The sequence below is a fragment of the Pseudoliparis swirei genome, chromosome 6 (genome assembly GCF_029220125.1).
Source record: "Pseudoliparis swirei isolate HS2019 ecotype Mariana Trench chromosome 6, NWPU_hadal_v1, whole genome shotgun sequence".
NCBI lineage: Eukaryota > Metazoa > Chordata > Actinopteri > Perciformes > Liparidae > Pseudoliparis > Pseudoliparis swirei.
The window spans coordinates 10532057-10547337 of NC_079393.1; the positions used below are offsets into that span (position 1 = coordinate 10532057).

Consider the following 15281-nt stretch of genomic DNA (forward strand, 5'->3'; position numbering starts at 1 on the left):
AGTTGCCATTGATAGATTAGGACAAATATTCATAACCTGCACTAATCATCACACATATGATAGTGTTGATGATTTGTAAGTGTGTCCATCACTTCAGGCTCAGTCAGGATTTTAAGTAATAATCCTAAGAATGACAACTTCATCCCTAGAGTGTAACCCTGGGTGCTGGTAGTGCACGTTTCATCTTTTCACATCGAATCCAAAGTTTATACATTTGGAAATCATAAGAGAAGTACAACATTGTGTGTGCTTAAATAAAGTGCTCTTGACCTGAGGGGTTCTGGTTTAATTTTTGGAATCAATGCTAATGAATCAGAAGAAAAAACAGAAATGTAAATGAGCCCAAGTTTACTTCAATGTGCGTTTTCATATTTTTCATCCTTGGCTAGAATTTAAAAAGGACTTGTGTAATTTTCCTTTTGTATATACATATTTAATAAGCATTGTTGGAGGCAGCCTGAGATAGAAGATGTTCATTGCCGATGAACTGTAGCTGTTGTGCATTTCATAAGAACGTGTTGCCCTGATGTAGTCCACCATCATGCCATCAACTCAAACGCTCACTAGAGGGCGCTGTCCTCCACATACTCAAATGTTCCTGCATCCTGATGGGACGGCCTGTTTGCATCGCTGATGGTTCAACTGAATGTCTCCTGTGCTCTACAACAACTACAACTCAACAGACACACTTTCTTTTTTGAGATATTTATTCTTAAAAATTAGTCGGGGATCTTTGAATTGCTTCACATGTATCCGTCCTGACGTTCCCCACCTCCCACGTTAGCGCTAGAGAAGTCATGCAGCAGCTGTGTCGTACGCCATCAACGCTCTACGGTTATCCTAGTTTAAAGCTTTGTCACAGAGAAATCAGAAGCGGCAATGGTTTTCAATATATTCATATGGATAATAATTGCATAGGATAATAGCCATGCTGTACAATACACATGATTATAAAACAATATGTCAGAATTATAAGTACAGATTTCCTAAAGTCGGTTTATACAATTTTTCATTATCAACATTTAAGTGCATCATATCATATGAATCGTCTTTATATTAATGGTGATCTGATATAGTTATAGTGTTTGAATACAGTAAAGTAAATCTTATTCAAATGTAGAGGGACATTGCAAAGCCCTTAAAATGCAATAGATATTTTCTGATAAAATGGTATGCAGTAGTTTGATAAAACTGTACACGACTGTCAAACCAGATTATGGTGGCATTTCTTTTACATTGCCAAGTTTTGTTTTTCCTCTAGAACACACAGTACAGATTGTCTAAATGAAGCCGCTCTCAGAGAAAAGAGCAACAAATTAAAAAAAAAAGCCGTTTCTGTATCAAACAGGTCAACATCTTGCATGCATTATTTTAGAAGCAGTAAAGATGTAAAATGAGTGGATAAGAGGGGAAATAAATCTTTAACATCAACAACTGCATGCAGCAACAATGGTTATAATGTTAACATTTCCATCATCAATATTCGCACGCCCACACATTGAAATCATAAGCCATGCCTCATTGGACTCCTCCACAACGATACTCGTCGTGGCAACAACTGGTATGGACGCCCTTCTCGTTTACCTTCATATGGTCAATACATGTGTAATGAAACCTGCGAACAGAGAACATTCAACTCATTAGATCAGACTGATATAATCTCAGTGTTTGAGCGTTCAGTGATAATAAGATCGTATGGATCATATGTGGCCACAGGCTGGTAATACATATTCATAAGCATCCTCTCCATAATGTAATACTCACTCAGCAGACAGGCTGCTCAGTTTGTATTCCTCTGGCGGAGGTTCTTGTCTTTGTGGTTGTTGGTTGAATTAGTTTTGCTTGAGCCGGAAGAAAACAACACCATCAGTTCATACCTCAAGTACAAGCAGTCAGATGATTGGCAGAACATTATTTGATCCAAATTCTAAAGACTGTTAGATAATTCCATCATTTATCAACTAAACAAATAAAATATATTTTTTTCTCTGGTTCAAGTTATTAATTTGTGCCACCTCGTGATGGACGTTTTGCCTAATTACTGTCGTTTTACAGCTTACATACAAGTTAAATTAAGAAAAAGATACTAAAACCAAAGTGTGGATTAAAGGAGATCTTCACGGATTTTATTGTTCTTCATCCAGTGGAAACAGCTGCATGTCTTCTGTGGCTAAGAGAGCTTTATAAAGTCTGAGAGAATCAGTCAATCAATAATGAAAACCATTCTTTAGTTCAGCTCTCGTGTAAACTGAATGAACAGAAATGATACGTTTCACTCTGGGGGTGTATACCAGACCGTGGTCCAGTTACATACTTCATTAAAATATTCTTAACATTATTTGTATCCTTTAATTGTTAATAATTATAACTTATTCTTCAAGATATATTTTATAATCATTACACTGTTTTTTTACAACATCGTCAATTATTTTCTTTTTATACACCTGCCTCCTTAAGGGTGCCCATGGGAGGAGTTATAGTTGCTGACAAATATATTACGGCTTACTACTGCTTACAACTCCATTAGAGTGCGTTATAAACAATTTATTAAATATTTGTAACCTGCATATGACTGATAAAATGATAAGTTAAAATACTTTAAGTCTCAGAGCATCGTGGGCAGGGCTTTACTCATCAGGGAAACTCAGATGGTTATTGATGGAAAAACATGTCCGTACTTGACTCGTTATTATTTGTGACCCAGATTTGGGGTGTCCTGTACACTGAGAGAGGATGCATCATTATAAACATCAAAACACACAATATCAAGTTAAACACAGATTATTGAAGTTATATTGTTTATACTTACGCTGGACCTGGAGGGTCATCATCTGATGCAACGAGAGAAAAAATGGAGAGATGAAGACCACAACATTAACTAATCACAAGAATGTTGCACACATTAATGAACAGAAAGCACAAAGCATTAAGAACAGCAAGTTGTGATTGACACATGGTTCACTTCAGGTTGACAATACTTTGTTATGTTTCAACTGCACTGCATGTGCAGATCGCGCTATGGGATGGAAACATAGCCCAGATGAGCTCACAAAATAGTAAACAGCAGGCTGTCGTGCCGAAGGAAAAAACACCTCAGGAAGTCACACACAAAACAGAGTGCAGTTAAATCCAGCACAGCACCACATTTACACAATTATATCTAGGCAGAATACAAAATTTGAAAAATGTCATGCACAGACAGGCAGCGCTCACAAAGAACAGCTGTTCACTAAAAGAGATTAGTGAGGAGCAGCTCCAATAAAATCATCCCTCGACTGAGGGGTAATAAAGTCTTTGAAGCCGTGTGAAGCAGTGTGAAGCAGTAGCAGCGTTCGCAGCTGAGATGACCGACAGGGACTCGCATGCCAGCTCGCTGCTGCCGCTCGGTGTAAAAACACAGAGTTCCCGTTTGTAAATAAAATCTTGAAAACTGAAGATTTGGAAGGACATTTGCCACGAATGTTGAGGCTGAACAGAACCGTGTACTCTGCTGTGAGCTGGAAGGAGATGAGGCTGAATGCTTATTACAATTCATGAAGCATGCAAAGGCTCACACTTACCACAAACATGGTTTAGGTTATGCCATTTGGGGAGAAGGGGAACAATCTGTTACACGATTCCACAGGCGACGCTAACTTATGTCACATATGGAGCGTTAACATTTCATGGAAGATTTTGCTGAATGATTCACGCAACCTACATCCATTTTGTGAGACTGTGCGGATTCTCAAGGGGACTTAAACACCACGTGATGAACCGCAATGACGATATATTTCTGTTCAGCGTCACAAACTGATTGAATGTCACAGCGCGGAGCCGCCAGTCATTCGCCGCACATTGCATCTGATCAGCATGTGACAACATCAAAACTCAGTTTGAGAAGAAAAGGTCACCCAAATACCATCGATGCATAATTTAGGATATAGCTTGACTCTTAGAAATGGAGCACTCAGTCGGATTAGAAAATCCCAAACTGGCAGAAACAGATTGCATAGCTCAATGATGTGTCTTGTGGTTACGCTTCTAGCAGCACGGGGACGCCACAAGGTCCCAGGAAAGACGTTAATAATTGAAAATGTCCACCACTGCAAAACTGCAGTATCATCTTTCTCATGAATATTAAATGCATGAAATTGTCCTGACAAGGTGTGACCTCCTGCAACAGTGTCTGTCTGTTAAGTCAACCTCGCCAGACTGAATTATTGAATGCCGGCACAGCGCTGCGTCAGGTGACACAACACCACACCGACGTGGGTTTTCGGATGGAAAGAGACTTAGAAGGAGAGATCCATGTCCTCCTCCGTTATACAAAAAAAACCTGCTGTAATAAAAACGGTGGAATAATAACAGTGTAATAACAAGAGTCCTAAGCGCCACCGCCGGTGACTCACCGTCTTGCAAATCGTCTGGCTTCTTGCGCTTCTCATAAACAACGATGACGACGACCAGGATGATGATCTCGGCCAACACCCCCAGAAGAGGCCATAAGGGCGCCAAGTAACTGCGAACCCTCAGCACGATCATCTCGTCGCGGCTGCCCAGCATGTTGGTGGCATTGCAGTGGTACTCGCCCGGATCCACGTTAATGTCCAGGTTGACGATGTTGAGCTCGGTGTAGTTGTCTCTGCTGCTGATGAAGAAACGGCCGCTTGAGTTGTCAATTTCCTGTCGAGGGAGAAGACAGACGTGTCCTTAACGAGGTTGTTGAGTTGCTTTGACGTTCTAGTTAAAGTCATGAGGTTTAAATGCATTACACAAGATTTCAGGTTTTATAACAAGACTTCACACACTGGCTTCTACATTGTATTTATGTTGAATACATCAGGGAGTGTAGTGTATATTCATATCACATACCCTGGGAATGCCGTTGTCTAACTTACGCCAGGTCCAGACAGGGTGAGGGTAGCCCACAGACTTACAGTAGAGGACAGCAATTTGGCCCTCGTTCTTATTCTCACTGCGCTTGTGGCCTGTTATGTCAGGAGCAGCTAAAACAAAATAACAAAGATTGGGTGTTAAGATACATTCAAGAAATTCAATAACATAAAGTGGTGCAAGTCTACTGCGGATTCAGATTCATAACTGTAGGTATAGTCATGAGGGTAAATGGGTTACAAATGTGTGCTTTTCATATTGTTGTTTTTATTGCATCTATTGTTTATTTAGTCAAGTAAGCAATGCTTAAAGAAAACAGAAAAGTATTTCTCTGTGTTCAGATCCTACAAATATTCATGATTTTTAAGCACAATACACAAAGCACTTCCCAGATTTAGGAAGATGACAGAAAATCGAATTGGCATTAAAACAGCCACAGAAGGGGAAAGATATTGCAGCCAACAAGATTGTAAATCTTTTTTTCCTCGGATGAAAATAATCGCCCTATAAAATACAAGCAAACCAAATCCAATTGGCCTGTATAGCGATGCGTGTGACACCAGAAAAGGCTGACCAGATTTCAACGTTGAGGCATAATCCCTTGCCATCAGACAAACAAGACACCATCTGCTGCCACTGGGCCGGCCGTTGGATAGATGGAGGTGTCAAGGGCACAGGCTGCCCTCTGAGCAGCCAACAGAACCGCTTGGTCCTCACATGACAGCGCTGTTTGTGCTCAAGGCCATTTTTATCAGAGGCTTCTCTAACGTGGCCTTGTAACCGACATAAAAAACACCGCCTGCAGCTCACAAATCAACACCTACATTTAACTTCGATGGTGGCGTTCGCTGGAGGATCCAGCTCGAAGGTGTAGACACACATGTACCATCCGGCGGCGCCTGCTCTTGGTTTTTTCAGCCTGTCGAGCAGAAACACACCTCACGTGAACCCACAACACGATGCGAAACTCCAGGAAAACACACACACACACACACAGAAGTTGTATAAAGTTAGCCGCAACGCCTACTTGTACTCAGTGTTCTTATTTGGGCTGCGTGTTTCCGGGATCTCCTCCCCGTTCTTCATCCAGTAGCTCTCCTCCACACTGTGGTCGCTGGTCAGGTTGCACTGCAGCATGTAAGAGTTGCCCTCCACAGGAAGTGTGGCGTGTTCAGAGGCCGAAATGGACGGCTCTGTAAGAGAGACACGGATCAGCTTCGACAGAAGCGATGTTTGCTGGGACTCGTGGGTGGAGGGTGTGATGGAGGATGCAAACGCACAAAGGGTTCAGACAGACTCCACAGCGAGCCACACTTTATACAATACAGCCCAGAGATGTGACGTGGGAGGAGTTATGTTCTTGGGACGCAGAAGTCCTTTTCTGTGTTAGGTGAATCATTGGTATAAAAGATGTCCAACTGTATGAGAAAATATCTGGTTCTTTAATAAAACGTTAAGCTACAAGCCTGTGTGCATATGTGTTTGATATTCTGTGCTACAGAAACATTCGGTCAGTACCAAAGAAGTGTTGAGATTAAACACCCAAATTCAGCCTCTGTAAATTTTTATTTTTATTTAGATTTGTGCATTTTTAGATTCGGGTAGAATAGCATGCCAGTGAATATTTACTGCTGGTTAGTATTCATAAGACAAGGTCACCAAATATTAGAAAATGTTGCAAAAAGACAGTCAGTTTGCAAAATGTTGCATTTTTGAAAGTAATGCAGATTACAACGATAACAAAAATGAAAAGGCATTTAATATAATGATGTACAATTCATAGAAATGAGAGGTTGAGAGCTTAAGGGAGAGAACAAATCAAGTAACGGGGGAAATAGAGATGGAGAGGAGACTGCAGCTTGAAGGTTGTACTGAACCAAGGGATGAGCACAAAACACGACTCGACTAACTGCTGGGACAAGTACAGAAAGACGAGCTGCTGGTGCTTTTCTTCATTTTCTAAGTCTAGTGGAGGACGGCACCTGTGAAGGATGCGAGAGGCCCCCAGCAGAGGTTTGAGGGAGGCAGGATCACACGGGATCTGCTAAGATGGTGTGCTAACGGAAGGGAGGAGGGCGTTTCCTCGACATGGCCCGCTCACTCTGCAGCACCGCTATAGTGGCCTGAGCACGGATCCAGGTGGTCGCTGGATCTTGGTGCAGGTCGTTACGGCGCGGGTCATTACTGGCTCTGCACTCGTAGGTCCCAGCATCGTCCATCGTGAGACGTGAGACGAGAGACGGCCAACACGCTTGCGCCATTGGAGCCGTAGGCCGTGCTGATGGACACCCGCTGCTTACGGGCGCCGTCCTACAGCTACCTGAAGGAATCGGCTCGGTTGATCTCTGAGTACCACCACTGGATTTCTGGGGTGGGGTTTCCCACCACGTCACAATACAGCTCAAAGGTGTCGCCCGTGAGCTTAGCCTCAGAAAACGGGGATTTCACAAAGCCCGCTAGTGGAGGTGGTGGAGGTTTAGGGGACAGCATGTCCAGAGGTTTGGCCCGCCCCCGCCCAAAAGGAAATCAGGTGGTGGATAGGAAGGCAAGAAAATAACAGGGTCAATTGAATGGGAAGAAGAAAAGGACAGACAAAACAGAAAAAAAGACCATGTGAAATAATAACAAAAACACTGACAAGACGAATTATGTTTAAAGTGAAACAACGGTTGATTTAAGTCGAATAGAGGGGAAAAAGTAGAAATGTGAAAGATCGCAAAACTTAAATTAGGCAAATCCCCCCCCCCCCCCCCAAAAAAAATGTATTCGTTTGCATGTAATTGTTGCCGATTCCTTTTCTTTGCAATCGACTAATAGTTTCAGCTCTAACGTACAACTTAAAAGCGTCAAACACAAAACTGCATCAAACTGTCAGGAACGGCCTCATTAACAATTTGGGTGAGAGAGCGAGAGAGAAAAGAGAGACAACCCCAGATCTGCGGAAGCCATTATTGCTCCCATTTCTAGGACGCGTTCATTTATTCTGCTGGGACGTCTTTGTGAGGCTGCTCTCACTTGATTTGGTCCAATTAATAACATCATATCAACGTGCCAGGCTAGCACAGCACTCGTATCTAAAAGTCCTCCAAGTGACCTTGTCATTTTCAGTACATCTCTCATGTGTAATGAAAACAACATTAGTGCTTGTTTATACAATTACTCAGTAATGGGACACAGACACCAGGCAAACTGTATACTGTTAATTTGACCTAAATAACATGTCTCCCTCTCTGAACTGAAAGCAGTACAAGTAAAACAATTGATCGCAGATTGGACGAAGAGGAGTGTATGTGTGTGTGTAATCATAAGCATGGTCTATAGGCACATAATGAGGAGATTTTTAGAAACTGCAGCTCTGGGGAGTGTGTGGGCACATGGTGATAGACCCCTCCGTTTCCATAGAAGCACTCTACGGCAACAAAGTGGGAAGAGGAAGAGATAGCCAACCAGACCAGGCAGATTATCACGTTTTTTTTGTCCAGCTGAAATCATAACCTTGCTGCTCAGCCCACAACTGCTACATCAAGACCAGAACATTTACCCGAGGCCCAAATAGATTCCAATAGACACTCACCTGCCAGTTTATTAGGTGCCCAATATTAAATCAAATGCAGTCCAATACAACAGTCCTGCAATAAATCCTCCCTTCATGAATTTTATTGCATTATTCTATTGAGTTGCTTATTGTGTAGCCTCATCAACACTGATGGATGGGACTCTGCATCAGTTGTGTCTATGAGTAGCTTGTTTATAAGTACCAGTAAACAACAGGACTGGGTCTGAAAACTAAAACCTCAGCTCTTAACAAAGAACTGCTGAGTAACACTTCCTGCCAACTCAGAGAGTGTAGCTGGGTCAAAAGTGCTGAGAGAAAGGGCTGTACTGCACACACACACACACACACACGTGTATAAACACTCGTGTCAAGTTGATGTTAGTTTAGTTTGTTGTTGTGTGACTCATGTGTGATCTTAGAACTATAAAGGCTGCATTGCACTTTTTTAAAAATATCAAACATATTCTTAAGCTTTGAATGCTCTGGGCTGCAACCAAGTGATCATTTTCTTTTTTCAATGTATTCATCAATTATGTAATAACAGGCTTAAAAACATGTTATTTTCTGCTGCCCCCTTGTGTTGTTTATCACATGAACTTTTCATTCCTACATTTAATTTTTTTGTCCACGTCAGACTTCATTATTGTATATAGTATGGGATATATCATCATTATATCATCTATACATGGATGACTAATCATCCACTAATCACTTGTTCGGCTAATTGAATGAATGAATGAATGAATGAATGATCTTTATTTGTCATTGTGCAAAGGAACAACGAAATTTAGATGCAATCCCAAGGTGCTAATAGGACAATAGACAATATAAAAACAACAAGACAATATAAACAAGACAATATAAAAACCAGAATGAATCATAAATAGACATAGGGGAACTATACATAAGTATAAATGAGATCTATGGATGTAAATATAAATATAAAAATAAGTATAATAAACTACGTATGTAAACTAGGCATATTTCTTAGTGTAAACCTAAGTTTTTTATTGCACGATTCCTCATATTGAACGGGGATGCGACATTTGACTCTCTAAAAACTTAGCAGCGTTTAGTGCGCTTATGGCCCTCGGAAAGAAGCTGAACTTAAGTCTGTTGGTCCGGTATACATAGTCTTGAAGCGCCTGCCTGAGCGCAGCCGTACAAAGTGTTCGTTGGCCGGGTGAGATGGATCCTTGAGGATCTTGACTGCCTTCTTAAGGCAGCGAGAGCTGTACAGTTCTTGCAGGGAGGGGAGGGGGCACCCGATGATCTTCTGGGCCGAGTTGACGACCCTCTGAAGCGCGTTCCTCTCTGCGGCTGTGCAGCTGAGGAACCACACGCAGATGCAATAGGTGAGGACGCTCTCCACGGAGCAGCGGTAGAAGGACACAAGCAGATCCTGTCTGAGGTGGTAATTCCTGAGTATTCTCAGGAAGTAGAGTCTCTGCTGTGCCTTCTTGACGATCGCCGTGGTGTTGGTTCTCCAGGACAGGTCCTCAGCCAGGTGAACGCCCAGGAATCTGAAGACCGAGACTCTCTCCACACAATCCCCGTCAATGTACAGGGGCTGGATGACAGTTTTCTTCCTTCTGTAATCGATGATCATCTCCTGGGTTTTGAGCTTGTTCAGCTGCAGGTTGTTCGCTTTGCACAACACAGACAGCTGCTCCACCTCGTCGCGGTACGCGGTCTCGTCACCCCCGGAGATGCAGCCCACCACAGTGGTGTCGTCAGCAAACTTTATGATGGAGTTGCTGGGGTGGGCGGCGGTGAAGTCATTAGTGTAGAGGGAGTAAGTAGGGGACTCAGCACGCAGCCCTGGGGGGACCCGGTGCTGAGGCTGAGGGCCGTGGAGGTGTGGGGACCTATCCTCACCCTCTGGGGGCGGTCAGACAGGAAGTCCTTAATCCAACGGCAGGTAGAGTGTGATAATCCCAGGTCTGACAGTTTTGTCACCAGTCTGTCAGGAAGGATGGTGTTAAATGCCGAGCAGAAGTCCATGAAGAGCAGCCGTGCGTAGCTCCCCCCCCCCTCCAGGTGAGACAGGGCAGAGTGGAGAGCTGTGGCGATGGCGTCATCCGTGGACCTGTTTGCTCTGTATGCAAACTGGTGACGGTCCAGGCCGGGCGGAAGGGATGAGATGATGTGGGAACGAACCAGCTTCTCGAAGCACTTCATGGGGATGGGGGTGAGTGCCACTGGACGGTAGTCGTTTAAGCAGCTGATGGTTTTCTTTTTTGGCACCGGGATGATTGTGGAGGTTTTCAGGCAGGTATAAGTAGGTATAGTGATATTTTCACTTCCGTCAGTCACATCATGCATTTAGCGAGTTAGAAAGCTCCATCTCGTGAAAATAATAATAATAATTATATATATATATAAATTTTATATATATATATATTTATCATTTATATAAATATATGGCAAAAAAAATTGCAGCATTTTTATAAAAAGTATTTTTTCTGACATTGAATTGACCAAACAATGAATCAACAAATTGGAAAGTAATAATCGGAATAATACATAATTAACATAATCAATATTTGTAGCCCCACTGCAAATTATCCAGATGAGAGCTTATAATTTAAAGCTTGTGATGTATTGTATACTTCACTTGATGAAGTCTAAGTTGATAAATAAAAAGAAATTGCATGCAAGTAACCACTTGTTTGTCTGGATAATTGCACTCTGACCTGTATACAAACGATAATATAAACACAAGACTATTCATTTTTAAAATCTTGGATTGAAGAAATGAGATTGAACTAAATTAATTACTGGAGCAACAAATACATTCATTCGTTCATTACCAGGATGACCCGCATTTACACCATTTTTTGTTGTGGCTTGTGTGTGAAATTTCAAAATAAAATAGTTTGAATGACCTGAACAGCCTCTTCTACTTCAGGCCAAACATCCTTAGGGAACTTTGACAGGAATAGCTTCACAAGTGAGCAGCCATTAGCAGATACAAATGGCTTCTGTGATGAGGCTGGCTGCTGTGCGCGTTAATAGCATTACCACTCAACTAATGATCTAGTATCAGTGTGCAACGTATACTGTGGCATTCTCTGAACCATCCATCCTCTCTGGACTCGAAGAAGATAAGACAATTCCACACTTACTAGCTGCCCGTCAGATAAAAAGGCATTCAATTTAGGCAGAATTTTATCAGCTGGCTTGCTGATTAAAGAGGGGATGTGACGAGTGGGTGTGCAGGAGGAGATGTGTCATGCTTTCCTACACATGGTAAACTCAGAGAAAAGGCCACAACTGAATAAATTCTCACTTACTGTGAAACCATGTTTGCTAATCTACAGAGCAGACTTGCAGCATCCACCACCAAACCCTCAGCGGAGACGGGGTTAGACTGCCCGGTAACTGTTTGGTGTGGGGGGGGGGGGGGATTTATGAGCAGAGGGGTCAATTGGACAAGAATCCCGCTGAGAAATCAATTCCATTCTGCAGTGCAGTGCATCTCAGCAGAGTTAACAGATCCACTGTTGCAGGAGGACATTAAAGCCACGGGTCTCAGTGCAGCATCTCCGCTCTATAAATAGAAGCATGCAGCAAAATGGACTGGTGCTATTTACATCACTTCTGAGGTCCAGCATATAACAACATACATGTTATGCTCGGTCTCGAGGACCTGGACGGATGCAGGGGATTATCTCACCCTGCAGGAGGGGAATTGGTGATGCGCTGCTGGTTACTGAATTCCTGAGCCATATCCTGACATACCTGGGCAGACCCACGCGTGACAGCAGCATGAGGATCGTGTGAGAACCAATCGCCAAAAAAAAGAGAGCATGGCAGATTTTGAACTTCAGTGTGACACCATTTCACCATCTCCCTTCCTTCTGCTCTCCTCCATCCTCAGGAGCAGAACTTGTCCTTGCTGCAATCAGCAACGGCTCATGTAGCTCCACACTTCAAAAAGGACATTTTAGGGACACGGGCCTCCGTGTGGCCCACTTTCGCCCAACGTATAGGCTAATTATGTATTTACCCTTCAAATGCACAGAATGACAATTTAATAAAAATATGCGCTTTATTCGACTTATAATAATTTCTTACAGTATACCACAACGTTAATGAATTATGTAATGGAACCTGTCTGCTGGTGAGGTATCCGTGATGGACAACGTTGCTAAGAAAAGGCACGTCTTGTCATAATTCTTTTTTTTTGTAATGCCCCACTGCAGAAATGCAGGCGACATCCCTCCCTCAAAAAGCACCGCATCTTCGCCATGACGGGGGTCTTACACCGCCATGTAGTTTCTAAAAGAAGAGCTCGTTTCCTACCGTTCTGAGAGGAGACGGACTGCAGCATCAGGGCTCCGAGTATCGCCACCGAGAAGGACATGACTGCAGCTCTTCGTTTGCCAGGTGTCATCTTCCGAGACGGAGGGGTCGGAAGATGCCGGTACGTGGAGCGCTAAGGTGACCTGAGCGGGATGCGGTGCTGCGGAGCGGATTCGCCGAGGCTCTCACCTCCACACACTGCAAGCGTATCGCGCAGAGACTAGAGTGTCGCTAGCGGGAGCCCTTCGCTAGCTACCTGTGCATCTCTCTGCTGTCAGCCCGCTGAGCCCGGTGCAGCAAGGGAACCACCTTTTTTTTTTTTCCCTTTTTTTTTTAACCACCCATTTAATCTTAAATCCCGCGAGATCTTGGAGGAGCGCGTGCAAGCGGGTACGTCGCACACCGTCCCGTCAGAAAGTAGAGCGGGAATCAATTATATTAAAATAGACAAGATGGACGCTATTATTTCTCAGGCTTTTTTTTTTTTTTTACACAGTGATTTAACGATGAAACCCACGTGGGACAATTGCTTGGAAGCACATTAAGTCACGGTTGAGATACTTTCGCCGTAGTTTCCCGCAATTGAACGCTACGCTAGTTGGTTAAACCGTCAAACCACTTTTGTAATGGTTCCGACCAATCAGGAACGAGTAATTCTCAGGTATTCATACAACTGTAACGGCGCCCAGAGTTTAACAAACCGCTACTAGGCCTGAAACAGTGGGTCCTGCAGTCCCTCAGTCTGACTTAAGCCCTGAGCTTAACCCTTGTGTTGCCTTCGGGTCAATTTGACCCGATTCAATGTTTCACCCTCCTGTCGCCTTCAGGTCAATATGACCCGATTCAATGTTTAACCCTCCTGTTACCTTTATATTTACTAACATATTTTACCCTTGAGGTCAATATGACCCCAGCTATTAAAATCTCCAGAAAATCATTAGAATTAATATTGTTTTCCAAGTTTAAGTGTGAGGTACTTTATGTTTGTTTGTTGACTCCCGAAAGAACACCGACATTAAACATTGAATCGGGTCAAATTGACCCGAAGGCGACACAAGGGTTAACAGCACCTGGGGCTCTAGGAAGTAATCTTATTTCTCTTTTAACCAATATAGAGTAACGACAGCCTCACTCACCTATTCAATTCAATTCAATTCAGTTTATTTGTATAGCCCAATTTCACAAATTACGAATTTGTCTCAGAGTGCTTTACAATCTGTACACATAGACATCCCTACCCCAAAACCTCACATCGGACCAGGAAAAACTCCCAAATAACCCTTCAGGGGGAAAAAAAGGGAAGAAACCTGCAGGAGAGCAACAGATGAGGATCCCTCTCCAGGATGGACAGATGCAATAGATGTCATGTGTACAGAAGGACAGATTTAGAGTTAAAATACATTCAATGAATGTGACAGTGTATGAATAGTTCATAGTAGACATATTCCACGATGGAGACCTCCACGATCCATCAGGCAGATGGCGGTGGGGAGGAGGAGTGGGCGGAGTCTCAACAGTGGGCGGAGTCTCAACAGGACAGTGGCTTAGTCAGGAGCAGGAATTCCACGACCCAGACCTCGATGATCCATCAGGCAGATAGGATCTATGCCGTCTCATAGGGTCCGATGACCCCATGAGACGTGAAGTCAAAAGGACTCCGGGGAGAAAGCAGAGTTAGTAACGTGTGATTGAGAGATGAAAATTCATCCTTAAGGAGAGAAAAAAGAGGAGATAGGTACTCAGTGCATCCTAAAACGTCCCCCGGCAGCTATAGGCCTATAGCAGCATATCAAGGGGCTGGACCAGGTGAACCTGATTCAGCCCTAACTATAAGCTCTGTCAAAGAGGAAAGTCTTAAGTCTACTCTTACATGAGGTGACTGTGTCTGCCTCCCGGACTGAAGGTGGAAGCTGGTTCCATAAAAGAGGAGCTTGATAACTGAAGGCTCTGGCTCCCATCCTACTTTTTAAGACTCTAGGAACTACAAGTAGTCCCGCATTTAGTGAGCGTAGCTCTCTAGTGGGGCAATATGGTACTACAAGCTCCTTAAGATATGATGGTGCATCACCAATCAAGGCTTTGTAGGTTAAGAGAAGAATTTTAAAAGTGATTCTTGATTTTATGGGTAGCCAGTGCAGAGCAGCTAGTGCAGGAGTGATGTGATCTCTTTTCTTAGTTTTAGTGAGAACACGAGCTGCAGCATTCTGGATCAACTGGAGGGACCTAAGAGATTTATTAGAGCAGCCTGATAATAAGGAGTTGCAGTAATCCAGTCTCGAAGTAACGAATGCGTGAACCAATTTTTCTGCATCTTTTTGAGACAAGATGTGCCTGATTTTTGAAATATTACGTAGATGAAAGAATGCAGTCCTTGAAATTTGCTTTACGTGGGAGTTAAAGGACAAGTCCCGATCAAAGATAACGCCAAGATTCTTTACAGTGGTGTTGGATGCCAGGGCAATGCCGTCTACAGAATCCACATCACCAGATAATTGATCTCTGAGGTGCTCAGGGCCGATTAAAATTACTTCGGTTTTGTCTG

The 15281-nt window shown here is 43.2% G+C and overlaps 1 protein-coding gene across 1 annotated transcript; it reads right to left on the reverse strand.

The window, feature by feature from the left end:
* Positions 1 to 689: 689 nt before the first annotated feature.
* On the reverse strand, positions 690 to 13004 carry LOC130195046 (neuroplastin-like). The gene is given in 10 exon segments (XM_056416295.1): positions 690 to 1615; positions 1765 to 1841; positions 2810 to 2831; positions 4392 to 4665; positions 4855 to 4988; positions 5700 to 5794; positions 5903 to 6068; positions 6977 to 7109; positions 7111 to 7331; positions 12740 to 13004. Coding segments are annotated over 9 exon segments (1197 nt in total). The 5' UTR covers positions 12831 to 13004; the 3' UTR covers positions 690 to 1615; positions 1765 to 1780.
* Positions 13005 to 15281: the final 2277 nt, after the last annotated feature.